Source organism: Aotus nancymaae, unplaced genomic scaffold (assembly GCF_030222135.1).
Source record: "Aotus nancymaae isolate 86718 unplaced genomic scaffold, 86718_ANA_hifiasm-v0.15.2.pri h1tg000031l, whole genome shotgun sequence".
Lineage (NCBI taxonomy): Eukaryota > Metazoa > Chordata > Mammalia > Primates > Aotidae > Aotus > Aotus nancymaae.
This window is the reverse complement of record NW_026988444.1, coordinates 4,548,933-4,563,310: the sequence shown is the minus strand read 5'-3', so window position 1 is coordinate 4,563,310 and position 14,378 is coordinate 4,548,933. Positions and strand designations below refer to the sequence as shown.

The following is a 14,378-nucleotide window of genomic DNA, read 5'->3' as shown; positions in this document are numbered from 1 at the left end:
AAGATTGGTTGCGCATTATAAAACAACAGCCTCCTCTCCCCAAACCCTTCTTAGTCCTGCCTCACAAGATGCCTCTTGACACTCCAGCAAAGTGGGGTCTTGCTTTTTCATCCAGTCTGACCACCCCTGCCCTTTAAATGGGGGGTTCAGATAGTTTGATATGGTCACTGATACAGATAGGTTTAGCTGTCCCTGATTGTTTAACTTAGATGCTTTAATTCTTCCTTTTACATTTCCATCAAACTGTTGTCACCTTTTTAAAAGGTACATTTCTGTGTTTTCTGGACTTTTCATTTTTTAGGGTTATAATGTGTATATATTTTTAAAACAACTATGAAGTGTTTTTCTTGAGTTATTATTGATTTTTGTAATACCTTAGTGATGAAATAGCATAGTTTTGAATAGTCCACTCCACCTTTTTTTTTTTTTTTTTAGATAAGTCCTGGTGTTTTTAGTATATGGTTTTGCAGGAACGTGAGGTTCTTCCAGAACATTCTGTTTACTGAATCTGCAGTTGGGAGAATAATCTGTCTCTAGTCGTCAGTGCTGTGTTACGTGAAACCCTGTTAGACACTGGACATTTGGCTAGGAACCGTGCATGTCAGCTTGCCAGAACTGTAGCTTTGAGATGCATAATTGACCAGTATTAAAGTGAGCACAGAACAGGGTAGGAGTGAGCACATATAGCCTCTTAGCCATCCTCAAGTCTGGGCTAGAGCTATTCTTATTTGAGGGTAAATAAACAGAAATAAATCTCACCTTTGGACCTGTCTAATAAAAGGTATCCCAGAATGTGGGGAAGAGGGAAATATCTTGAAATGCAAAAGAATACACCTCTGAAAATGAAATTAAATCAGGAAAAAGTATTTTCAAAAGGTTTTGGCTAAAAGAAAACCTGGATCAACAAGGGGAGGCGGAAGGTCTTGCATAAAGAGGACCTAGGCCGGGTGAGAGGATGATGGGTTAGTGGTAAAGGGAGTGGTTGAGAACAAAGAGTTCATGGCTTAGTTAAAATCTGTATTTGAAGCCATAAAGAATAAAATGGATATTGTGGAAAATAGCAGCAGTGAAGTGAAGAACATGCTTGAGAGGCTGCCTGGGAATGCAGAATAAACAACAGATGTGTCACCGGTGAAAGAGGCCAGATCTGATGGGGAGACTGCAGCCAAATAGCGCAGGAATCTCTGAAGAAGCCAGAGCAAGTTTAAGAAAAATAATAATCAATGACATAATTGAAGAGTATTTTCCTGAGCAGAAAGAAGACCTGTAATTGTTGAAAGGGTCATGTTTTGAGTAAAAGACTCTTACTTATATATCTTCTGACAACGTTTTTAAATTTTTAGATTCAAGAAAAAAATGTTAGTAGATTCCAGGCAGAAGAAAATGACAAGAACCACAGCATCATGAGTTTTACCTGGAAAGGAGCTGTAGTTGAGCTGGACTTAAACTCTCTACAATGTTGAGGGGGGAACAACATCCAAAGACTTTGAAGGGGGCGTGTTTGTGACCTCAGATTTTTATACCCAGCCAAGCTGTGTTTTCTGTGTGAAGGATACTGTCATCTGAGATTTGTGAGGGTTTGCAAAATATGCCATCTACATTCCCTTTAAGAAAATCTCTCTTTCTGACCAAGGGATGAGTAAACATTCTGACCCTGAAGACAAATAAGTCACTGTCATTTCTAAGGAGATAACCAGATACAGAACAACAGTCATGAAGATATTAATCAGAGTTGTAGATACAATGAACATAAAATTGGAAAGCATCTAGATAGCCAGCCTTGGGGGCAGGGTGATTCTTTACATGAAGCATTGGTTAGAGTTCTTTGGTTATAAGCAATTGGTAAAAAAAAATAAAAATAAAAATTCTAGATTAATGAAATTAAGGAAAGGAGTTTATCACACTTTTAAAGAAAGAGATGAACACAGAAGCTTCTGAAAGCACTTGAACCAGGATTAGTCGGGGACTTTCGGTGGTAGGAGTTCTGAGTCTTGTCTCTGTTGGTTCCTCTATATACTGACCTATGAAGAGGCAGGTCTTGGAAAGAACTCGACGAGCTCAGCTAGTGCCACGTATTGCTCTTTGGCCTGGCATTTCGCAGGAGCAGCAGGCTCATCAGAAGCTTCTGATAGTGGGGGCGGGGCAGCTGTCTGTCACACATCGGGTAGGAAACAGCCCTTCAGAACGAAGCTTACCAGGTATTGTCAATGCCATTGGAAAATGCCTGGCTGTAACATCAGCACAGAGAACATGATAGACACCTGTATCGCTAGAGGTGCGGATGGGCAAAAGGCAAAGAAAAGCAGTGGCGAGGAAGCATGTCAGAATGTTCCTGAGGGCTTGTCTCTGTGTGACGGCATCATGGATAACTTTTTAAATACTTGCCTATGATGAGCATGTCTTGCTTTCATAAGCAAAACATGAAAAAGAAAACCTGAGAAAGTGGTAATTACGAAACCAAACATGAGGGGACTATTTCAGATGTCATATTACGTAAGGAAAGCGGACTTTAGAATTAAATTCTGTGATTATGCAGACATTGTGAATCCAGATGTGTATAGATCGCGGCTGATGCAAGCGTGCCGTAATGACATTCTGTGGTGGGAGTGCACCAAAAGTGATTTTTCTTTTAAAACGTTTTATTTCATATTTATTTGATAAGCTAATATAACTTAGAATAAATTTACATTAGTTGGAAGATAATCTGCTTCTCAAAAGCCAAACGTTGGGGAAACTTCTGGAAGGGGTAAGGAAGGTGTTTCTAGATCAGAGATCTTGGACCAGGGGATGATATTGTCCTCCAGAGGACCTGTGGCAGTCCCTGGAGACATTTTTGGTTGTCATGACTTGGGGGATGCTACTGGCATCTGGTGAGTAGAGGCCCGTGGTCCTGGTGAATAGAATGCGTAGGACAACCCCACACCCCAGCAACTGCATACCCAAACCCAAGGCCCGGTGGCGCTGGGGCTGAGCAACCTGCTCTCCAGAGACATTGTGATTTACCAACAAAATCCCAACTGCTCGTATTTGTAGAAATGATTCCATATGAACTGTTCTGTCAGTCCTTGGTCAGAACAAGAATAAAGAAGGAAGTTGATGGGGCGCGGTGCTCATACCTGTAATCCCAGAACTTTGGGAGGCTGAGGTGGGCAGATCACTTGAGGTCAGGAGTTCGAGACCAGCCTGGCCAACATGGTGAAACCCCATCTCTACTAAAAATACAAAAATTAGCTGGGCCTGATGGCACGCACCTGTGACCCCAGCTACTTGGGAGGCTGAGGCAGGAGAATTGCTTGAACCTAGGGTTGGGGGTTGGTGGAGGTTGCAGTGAGCCAAGATCGTACCAGTGCACTCCAGCTTGGGCGACAGAGCAAGACTCTGTCTCAAAAAAAAAAAAAAACAGAAATGGGGAAGTCATTGCTTCTCTTGTTAGATGCAATTTTCCGGGTTCAGAACTTCTGTGTTGTAACTCCAGTCTCTCATCTCCTTCTAACCTTGCAGGTTCACCTGCGGAAGCCCGTGGACACCTCAGCTCTCCTCGTGGGTTACCTGGCTCATGAGACCTTGCTGGCGAGGCTCGGCGCTTGAACATCTGTGACCCAGCCCTCACCCTTCCGGTACTTGTATGTGTTGGTGGGAGTTTGGAGCTCGTTGGAGCTATCGTTTGCTTGGAAATTTTGAGCCATTTCGAATCACTTAAAGGATTGGACGTTGCTAGCAATGAGCTCCCAAAGCCATCCAGGTAAGGCCCGGTCCTGTCTTCTCTGGGCACACAGCTGGGCATTCTTTTCCCGAAGTAGAATTTCTTGTGACTATAGCTTGCTTACTGGAGTCGAGACTTTAGTTTTTCTTGACAGTGGTCACTGTTGGTTTTTGACAGCACAAAGTACAAACTGGATGGTTTGTTCTTTTTCTTGGTGAAAGAAGAACAATAAAACCTGGGAGGATTTGGAATCCAGTCTGCTGCCCTGGTTTGCAGGCCGACTTGAGTGGCACACAGGTTTCATTGATGCCAGGAGAAGAGCTGCTTTTGGCAAGGGTGACGATGAAAGGTCAGGTTGTGATTTGGAGCAGTGACTTCTGGCCCAGTGTCTGTTTTGTATAAAGGGTTGTGCGAGGGGTGGGAGTGCTCCTCCGACTGGGCGTCTGGGTCTGGGAGGAAGCACACGTTCCCATCAGATGGTGGCCACGGTTGCTCCCAGGGTCTGAATGCTTCTCTGAGGGGATGCGCTAAGCAGCTCAGTCTTCACAGCAGCCCCAGATCATCTCAGGCCTGGAGGGAAGAAGTCACTTGCCTGAGGTCACAGAGCTGGCAGGTGGGGAACCCGTGGTGGCATGGGAACCAAGCCTGTCCTGCTCTGAGCTTCAGAAGCATGTCATGGGTGCATCCACTGAGGATGCCACACTTTCGGTCCTTGGAAAGTCACCGAGCTGCACCGTAATGAAACTCAGAGCCCTGGCACTGACCTGCCTGAGTGTCGGCCTCCTTGAGAGTCACTCGCACGCTGCCCAGCCTCCTGCCACTTCCAGCGCACCGTGGCCTTCAGGGTCACTTAGCTGTCAGCTTCTGTCTTGTGTCCACATGAGAGAGAAGGCGTTGGCCACTGGACAGATGCTTGGACAGGCATCTGAGGCTCTGTGAGCCTTGGCTCTGGATCCAGGTCCTTTGAGCAGAGGCAGAGGCTCATGGTCTGGGCACTCCTTTTGAGATTGCCTGGAACACTCACCTACATCTTTCCCTGGGTGGAATCGGCTTTGTCTGAAAATTCCAGAGGGCAGGATTCCAGGTTTTTTTAGATATGAAAGTTTTATTGAGTTAAATTGTTCATGTATTGACTGATATAAAGAAATGGTTTATGATCATTGATCAGCCGAGGCGGAATTAAACGCCGTGCATGGAAGTGTCCAAGGAGACGGCGACTGACGCGGCTCTCGTCCTGCACCGGCTGCTGTGCGGTCAGAGTGTGGCTTCTTCCTGTGTATAAACGTAGTGTCGTGTGTGCGCGTTTTAACAGAGTCTGATTCCACATACAGGGCTCTATGTTTTACGTTCTGTCTGTTTTAATGTATTAGAAGCATCAGTATATGTGTAAATATAACTTGTTCTTTTTGATACGTTGCAAATGGATATTTATGTGGATGTAACAGTATTTATACCAATTCTAAATTAGCATCAAACAATTATTATACATATATTCTGTATATTTCTATAAATATCGGACTAGACAAATTCCAGGAAGTGGAAGCTGGGTCAGTGGGCCTATGCCCTTAAAATATCATTAGGTTTACTGTCAGACTTCTCCAGAAGCCTTGTTCCAACTGCGCTAATTCCCGTGTAAGGATGCATAGTTTGCATTTGTGCTGTACCAGCACTGGATAGGTTCAGTCTATTTCATTTTTGTCAATGTGCTCGGCGAAAATTGTTGTTTGCATTCACATGACTATTTAAATGGGGGTGCATATTTTTGTATGACTTGGTATATGCACAATCATAGTTTGTACATGCTATGCAGGCATTTGAAGAGAAAGTATGCTCTTATGATTCTCTTTTAGTCTAAAGAAGTCTATATGTATATATCAATATTGTATTTAAAGTTCTTGGCTGGGTGCAGTGGCTCACTTCTGAATCCCAGCACTTTGGGAGGCCAAGGCAGGCAGATCATGAGGTCAAGAGATCGAGACCATCCTGGCCAGTATGGTGAAACCCCATCTCTACTAAAAATACAAAAATTAGCTGGGTGTGGTGGCGTGCGCCTGTAGTTCCAGCTACTCGGGAGGCTGAGGCAGGAGAATCACTTGAACCCAGGAGGCGGAGGTTGTAGTGAGCCGAGATCACGCCATTGCACTGCAACCTGGCGACAGAGCGAGACTCTGTCTTGAAAAAAAAGTACTCTTTATTTATAAGTATTTTATTTATATCTAGGAGGATATGTATGCTTTCTTTATATGTTATTTTATTTATATATTAACTCAATTGCGTTATTTAAATCAGTATGGCTTTACTTATTTTTTTCTGTCTGCTCACTTTCTTGGAAAATGAATTTTTCTACTGTAATTATAGTTTTGGAATATTCTTTTTGTATTAATAACCAGTTTTTGTTTTATATAGTTCATTTTTTTTTCAAAGCTTAAAAATTAATGACTATTCTTTTGGTAGATCAGGTCTCTTATCAAAATACAGTATATTTCTCTTTGTTTAATGCTGCTTTGACCAAGAGCTTATTGTGTTTCACGAGATATTTCCGCCCTTGGTTTCTCTGGCTAACAAATATTTCTCCATCCGCTCGTCTCTAACCTTTTCAGGCCATGTTCTTTGAGGCTCAGCGCTGGAAGCAGCAGGGCTCTGGGTTTGGCCTTTTCTGTGAGAATTTCAGCTGCTGCGGCTCAGTTTGATCGCCGGCCTGCCCGGCCTGTCCTGCCCCCGTGAGTTAGGTTGTGCATGCCTCGTTGCCACCTGTGACCTCTCTATTCTCTGTCTCAGTGGGTCGGAGGCTGAAGACAGGCCGCGCTGGCGAGGGCAGAGCTGCGCCTCGGCCCAGCCCATTCTCTGCTCTCCGTCTTCGGGGATAGCACAGCTGGGGTGATTTGCCTGGGGCCTGAGGTCTGCTGGCTGCCTCCTCTGCCCTGTCCACCATCATCTCTCCCTGAGGTGTCTGCCCTTACCCCCAGAAGACCCTTGGGTGGCAGGACCCCTTGTGCCCAGTATGCGCGTGCCACCATACGCACACACTGGCCGGCGGCCCCAGCAACCTCTGCCCCCGTCTCAGGCTGGGCACGAGGCTCACCCGGATCTGTGTCCTTGCTCCCCGGCAAGGCCCACTCCCACTCTGGCTCCCCCAGCAGCTCCATCCCCAGGGAGCTCTGGTTTCGGGAAGTTCCTCCGAGTTTCTCGTCAGTGGATGCACCTGCCTGTCCACTGCCAGGCATTGCTGGAAGTGCTTTCACAGTCTTATCTTTCAACATTTTAGTGGGTTTGGGGAGGAAGAGAAATCATTAATACTCAAGGATTCAGTCTGCTCTCTTGAGCGGGAAATTTCTAGGTGTGTTGGAGCACAGCCATGGAACCACCGTCTCTTTTCCTCGAGCTAAGAAGTAGCTGGGTCCTGGGCTGCCTGGCCATCACTGGGCAACGCGGTGCCCGGGCCCTGCCTGGCCGCCCCTCCCCTCCCTCCATGTGTCTCATGCTGTCCTCTGCTGGCTCGCCCCGTCTTTTGCCCTGCCTACCCGACTCACCTTTGCCTGCCTGGCTCACCCTGCCCGTCCACCTGGTGTGGGGCTCTGCTCATGTGTGGCCTGGTGTGGGTGCCTGTGATGCCACCTTACTCCCTGGGCAGGCTGGGCTGGGGAGTCCAGCTGCCCGTGGGCCCCCTCTCACATTTGTAGAGTGACTTGGCTTTGCCCTGCTGCAGGGCCCCATGGATGAATGCGATGGATGCGACACGTACAATTTCCTCTCCCTGTGTGGTGTGAAAGTCCTCGGCTTTTGCCTCCGCTGCTGGGTTAGCTCCGTATTATGGTTTTATTGCCATTCCCGCTGAACTTTGCCAGAGCCAGGCCCTGGTTCTCTGACGTCAAAGCTGCTGAACTGCTGGGATTTTATTGCTGTAAATAACGATTTCTAATGATGTGAGCGGCCTGAGGAAAGAGCCTGGATTGACTTAGCCTGGAAGAACTCCTTTGAAAGGAGGCCCTGGAGCCTCACGCCCCTTACCCGGCCAGCCCTCTGCACCCTCCCTGTGGGGATGCGTTTCTTAGGGGCACAGAGCTCCCCTGCCTTGAAGCCGAGTCCCTGGCATGAATCCCGGAGTGTGACGGGAAGCCCACAGGCGCCTGCTGGCGGGACTAGCCAAGGCCCCTCTTCTCCTCCCGTTCCCTTGCTGTCTTCCAGTAACTGACTGTCCCTGTCTTTCCTTATGGTTGAGTTGCCTAGGTTGCTGGTGACTTGACTGGCAGCAGGAAAGGCAGGCATTGTCACTTGGCCACTCATTTCACACCGCCCTGTCCCTCCAGTGTAGTTTACCTTTTCTTCTGGAACGTTCGTGCCTAGAGAAAGTCTTGCCCAGAAATGTTCTCAGTGTCAAGGAGCACCGCAGTGGATTTGCTGGGACGGGTCTGTGGTCACCGGGACGTGCTCTGGACAGGAAGCTGGTTGAGCGGGCAGTGGCGGGTACCTTGAGCATCCTCTCGCTCCCGGAATCTTGGTGAGAGGTATGGATAGTGTTTAGTTCAAAACAAAATCAGTGGCCTAGCACGGTGGCTCACACCCGTAATCCCAGCACTTTGGGAGGCTGAGGCGGGCAGATCATTTGAGGTCAGGAGTTCGAGACCAGCCTGGTCAACATGGTGAAACCTGTCTCTACTAAAAATACAAAAACTAGCCAGGCATGGTGGTGCATGCCTGTAGTCCCAGTTACTCGGGAGGCTGAGGCAGGGGAATTGCTTGAACCCAGGAGGTGGAGGTTGCAGGGGGACAAGGTTGCCGTGAGCCGAGATCGTGCCACTGCACTGTAACCTGGCCGACAGAGCGAGACTCCCTCTCAAAAATAAAAAAACAAAATGATTTTATGGGAAACTTGTGTAATTTAAGATCAGTGTTTTAATTTGGGCCACTCTGTGATTTCTTAACATTCTGTTTAGTCTGAAATACCCCATCCACATACAAGCACCGAAAATGTCAAAGTCAACAACAAGTTGGTGCTGAATGAGTTCATGGTTGTCCGATTTCTTCAAACCACTGACCAGTGTTAATCCTGTGAGTCCGAGGGAGAAGGCTCTCTCTCTGTGGTGGCTTCCAGTCTTCACGCTCTGTTCTAACTTTATTTGATCTTGAATCTGTTTATTTTAACCAGTGTGGCTGCCAATATTATTATATTTTAGTATAGAAATGATCTCAGAAAAAAGCATTTTTATGGGATATAAATAATACTCTGCAATGGTTGTATGTTTCAGGAATACTGCTGTGTTTGTGTGTGTTCATGTGTGTTAGAGGGTGTGTGTGTGGTAGGGTGTGTGTGTTATGGTGCATGTGTTTTAGACACATGTGTGTGTGTTAGACAGGGTGCATGTGCATGTGTTTTAGACAGGGTGTGTGTGTTTGTTTTAGACAGGGTGTGTGTATATGTTAGGGTGTGTGTGTGAGACTTTTAGACAGGGTATGTATGTGTGTGTCAGACAGGGTATGTATATATATGTGTTTTAGACAGGGTGTGTTTGTGTTAGAGTGCGTGTGTGTTAGGGTATGTGTGTGCTAGGGTGTGTGTTTTAGACAGGATGTGTGTGTTAAACAGTGCATGTGTTTTAGACATGGTGTAGTGTGTTTGTTAGGGTGTGTGTGTTTTAGGGTATGGTGTGTGTGTTAGGGTGTGTGTGTTAGCCAGGGTGTGTGTTAGAGTGTGGTGTGTGTGTATGTTAAAGTGTATGTGTTAGACAAGGTGTCTGTGTGTTTTAGACTGTGTGTGTCTGTTAGGGTATGGGTGTGTGATTTAGACAGGGTATGTGTGTGTGTTTTAGACACAGTGTGTGTGTTTGACAGGGTGTGTGTGTGTTAGGGTGTATGTGTGTTTTAGACAGAGTGTGTATGTGTATGTCTTAGGGCATATTGTGTTAGGGTGAGTGTTTGAGACGGGAGTGCGTGTGTTTTAGACAGGGTGTTTGTGTGTTAGGGTGTGTGTTAGACAGGATGAGTGTGTGTGTGAGGGTGTGTGTGTTTTAGACAGGGTGAGAGTGTTGTGTGTTTTAGACAGGGTGTGTGGTAGGGTGTGTGTGTATGTGTTAGGGTGTGCATGTGTGTGCATTTGTTAGGGGTGTGTATGTGTTAGGGTGTGTGTGTGTTAGGGTGTGCATGTGTGTGCATTTGTTAGGGGTGTGTATGTGTTAGGGTGTGTGTGTGTTAGGGTGTGCATGTGTGTGCATTTGTTAGGGGTGTGTATGTGTTAGGGTGTGTGTGTGTTAGGGTGTGTATGTGTGTGCATTTGTTAGACGGATATGTGTGTATGTGTTAGGATGTATGTGTGTGTGTTAGAGTGTGCATGTGTGTGTGTTTGTTAAACGGGTGGGTATGTATGTGTTAGGGTGTATGTGTGTGTGTTAGGGTGTGTGTGTTAGACAGGGTCTTGCTGTTACCTAGGCTGGAGTGTGGTAGTATGCACTGCAACCTCAGCTTCCTGGGCTTCAGTGGTCCTCCCACCTCAGCCTCCCGAGTAGCTGGGACCACAGGTGCATGCCACCATGCCCAGCTAATTTTTAAAATTGTTTATAGAGATAGGGTCTCACCGCGTTGTCCAGGCTGGTCTCCAACTCCTGGACTCAAGTAGTCCTGCAGCCTCCCAAAGTGCTGGATTACAGATATGAGCCACTGTACCCGGCCAGGAATACTACCAAGTTTTAACAGGCAGCAAAGGAATTGTGAAGACCTGCAATTAACGCGAGACATTGATTCTGAGCTTCTGGTGACAGGTGGGTTGCAGATTCTGAGCATGGCCCTTCCTCAGGAAGAAGGTGGCAGAAGGCGATAAGAAAGCCTGGGAGCTGAGAGTGGCTTTGGGGGAGGCCCAGGAGGGCTCCCAGGAGGAGGGGGCATACAGGCAGCAGGTGCAGCCAGCTGGCAGGAGTCTGGGGGTGCTCAGACAAGGAGGCAGGGCCTGAGAGCATGCCTGTTGCCAGCCGGAGAACAACTTCTTCATGGCCTCTGCAATCGACAGAGCTGGGGGTTCTGGGTAGAAGGGAGCGAGATTGAGCCCTAGAACAAGGGAGAGTAGGCCAGTCCTGCATGAGCTGGAGCTTGCGGAGAAGGACAACGGAAATGCCATGGTGGTTCAGGCTGATGTTGGGGTGGAGAATGCTTTTCATCCCCATGTACTGCTTGCTTCCGCTTTCTAAAGGAACAGTTTCAAAAATACTTGCGTACGTTTTCTGACGCACAGCTCCGCCTGCATCCTCCCAGCCGCCCGGCTTGGGGCGTCTGCAGCTCTCAGATTGTCGCTAGCCTGGATTCTCCATGCCATCATTATCTGGGATCTTAATCAGTCAAGGTTTGTTCTGGAAATCATGTAGACATAAGGACTTATTTTTCAACCTACTTTTTTTTTTTGATCCTCAAATTGTGTTTTGTCTTTTAAAAATCATGAGTACTCAGTCATTATGAAGAGCTCAGAAAATTCACTGTCAATGGAGCATTGATGGTTTGTTTTGGCAATTCTCTGAAAATTCTTACACAGTTTGTGGAACATTTGCATTTGTGTCCCTTTTTCAAAGCCACTATTGTAGAAATGCAAATCTCTGAGTTCTGAGATGCTGAATTGATTAATGATATTGAAATTTAAGAATGAACTCCCGGTATGTATTTGACATAGAAAACTCGGTGCGAGAATCATTAGAAACCATTGAGCACAGCTTGGCGGGGAACAGAAAGGCGGTGATTGAGGCACCCGGTGGTGGGGGCAGGTCGCACATGGACAGGTGTGCAGCTGTGTGGCTGCCTCCTGGTGCTGGGCTGTGGGAGGCAGGACCTACTGCCATCAAATATCTGGCTCTGTTTGACCGTAGGTGTTCAGAACTCATAATAATAATGCATCAGCCTTGACTTCCTTGCTCCAAGTGAACCCCACTGCACGTTTAAGAGAACGAAATTAGCAGCAGGTTTGTTCTGAGTTTTGCTTTGCCACCACTTTGCTGGTGCTTGCATATAGCCTGTGCTGTGAGCTGGACACCTTATTTCTGTTTTGTAGCTGAGGAAACCAGTGTGACTGCCATCAAGAGCTTAGGTAGCTGAGGCTGCTGGGCAGTGTCTCAGAGGCCGATCTGGCACCGCTAGAATGGGTCACCTGCCTTCAGGGAGTGCACGCCTCTCTGCGGCAGAACGCTGGGTGCCTGGGACCTGGGAGGCGTTGTGCCCCCCTGCTTGTGTGAGCTCCCTGGCCAGGGCAGGCAGGGCATCAGGCACCCTGGTCCAGTGTGGTTCATGCCATGAGAGGGATGGACCGGGGCTGAGGCTGAAACAGCCCTGTGAGGGGGCGCAGAGGAAGGATGGGGGCCTCCCGCGGTGCGGCCCTGCCAGCCGGGACCCTGATCTGCAGTGCAGGCTTTGGGTCACAGTTGGTTTCAGCGAACATGGGCTTTGCTGTCAGGGAACTTTATCTGTCCTCTATGTTTTTGTGAACTTTGTCTGAGCTGTTTGCCAGTCCTTAGAACGGTGGGACTGAAGGAGTGACCGGGCGATTGGCATTAGCAGCGAACTCTGAGGTTTGTCATTTTGTGCCCACTTAGCATCCTTCTCTTTGCTGATTTCATGAGAACATGGCAAAAAATGGGCGCTTTGGGGAAAATTGTAATGAAAATTACAGTTAATTTTAAGAAATCAAAATAAGACAAAAATCCACTGAGGCGTATCCATATCTGGCCTTGAGTTTTTAAACTAGTTGCTTTCGGCCACCTGATGAGTGAGCCGCTGGCGTGCTGGCCTTTCGGGACGGAAGCCTCGGGGCGTTATTTCCATGTTTGCTCCTCTCTCCTTTCCCGTTTTTAGGAAAACAAATAGAAATAGAAAAGATAAATTCTCCTCTCAGGGAGCTGGGCACAGGTGACACGGAGACCGAAGGGCACAGGCCAGGCCTTTGGGAGCCCCCGGACAGCGCAGGTGCCTTTCCTTCCAAGACGGCGCTGGGCCCGCGGGCTCTTGCTTGTGTGCGAGGGCCCCGAGCCCGGCCGCCTCGTGGCGGCTTTGTTGTCGCTGGACCCCAGGCTTCCTGTCTCCCTGAGCCCTGACTGTCCTCTCCTCCATCTCTGCCCGGTGTCCTCTGGCCGCCTTTACTTCAGGGCTGCGATCCGGACTGAGAACCCGGCGTGGCTCCGTGCTGAGACGCAGTGCGCAGCTCTTGGGATCTTACCTTGAAACTCAGTGTTCAATGTTACTGTCATTTTCTGGCTTTCACCAATACTCTGTACTTTCGAAAGGAGTAGTAAAGCTTGTTGTAACATATTTGTTTTTTATAAAATGCATAAATGACCTAAGTCTGCTTATTTGTGTTCCATCTGAAATAGCATTTATAAAGAGTTATGTAAAGTTGGCTTCGGTGTCTTAGTGTTCGTTGTTTAGTGATGGTCATTAACTGGGGGAGTTTGTCTTTTTCCTGTATACAACTACATTCTCATAAGGTTCAAATCAGCTCTTTGACCTTGTATTCATTGGAGATATCAGGATTTTTTATTATGAAGCTGTTGCCTTCAGAGCCTTTCCCTAAAAGAAGTTTTGTGATTGGGGCCATTTGTTTTTTAACCTGTAAATGCTTAGAGCATTTTCTTAGAAGATTGCTTCCATAATCTGGTTGTTTAGGTGATGTCTTCCTTCGTTCAGCCTGCTATAATAAAATACCTTAGGGTGGATGATAGGTAAACAACAGAAATGTCTTGCTCACAGTTCTGGAGGCTGGGAAGTCCAAGATCAAGGTGCCAGCGCACGTGGTATCTGAGGCAGGCTGTGCTCTGCTTCATAGATGGTGCCCTCTTGCTGTGTCCTCACCTGCTGGAAGCGGGAGGGATCTCACTTGAACCTCTTTTATAAGGGCACTAATCCTGTTCCTGAGAGTCCATAACTTAATCGCTTCCTGGAGGCCCCACCTCTTAATACTATCACATTGGGTATTACATTCCAGCATGTGAATTTTGAGGGACACGCCAGCATTCAGACCACAGCAGCTGCTAAAGCCAAGAGAATACCTTTTGCTGTAAGAGCCAAAGGTTTTGTTTTAATTAGTTTGCATTCATAGCCAAGGGTATTCCTTTTTAAATATCTATGAGTTTTCCTAGGAAATTTGTGGAAATTGGCTGCTTATTAAAACTGTGTTTCTCAGTGACTTGTAGATTCGGTAGGGTGTGTGAAATGCTGTTGGAGTTTCAGGGAAGGCTGTGGAGTCTCTTCGGAGCACGCTTAGGGTTTCCATGTGCTGTCCTGAAAGCCTTTCTCACCTCTTCACTAGGGTAAGACTCTATCGAGGGAAGTGCCTCCCTCCCTGTTAGATACTGTGATGCAGAATTCTTGATGCTCTTCATTTTCACGTGGACTGAATCCAAATCAGGTGGGGCTGATTCTTACCGTCCTGTCTCCCCATCCCCGTCTCACACAGCACAACGCAAACCCTCCTGCTGCAGGATCGCCACGTTGCCCGCCTGGCCCTGTCTCTGCCCAAACACCTGCAGTCTCGATGTGGTGGAGCAGGAGCGAAGGCTACCTTCGTCCCACAGCTCGGTCTCATGCGCTTCCCTAGCACTGCCTTGTTTTTGTGAAAGGATTGGGGGAGGGAGGAAGGCAAGGTTAATTTGTTCTCTCTGATGTTATAGTGGATAAAAAGTTTCAGAACATTTGAGAAGGTGCTAGAGGACAC

The 14,378-nt window shown here is 47.4% G+C and overlaps 1 protein-coding gene across 2 annotated transcripts in view; it reads left to right on the top strand.

The window, feature by feature from the left end:
* HDAC4 (histone deacetylase 4) overlaps window positions 1-14,378 on the top strand; it is a 355,366-nt gene that overhangs the window by 42,909 nt on the left and 298,079 nt on the right. Inside the window, exon 2 of one of the 2 annotated variants that reach the window (XM_064383397.1) lies at window positions 3,502-3,742. In XM_064383397.1, the coding sequence (XP_064239467.1) occupies window positions 3,721-3,742 (22 nt within the window). In that variant the 5' untranslated portion in view covers window positions 3,502-3,720. Of the gene's footprint in view, window positions 1-3,495; window positions 3,743-14,378 lie in introns of those variants that run through there. The other variant, XM_064383398.1, reaches the window with a different exon arrangement.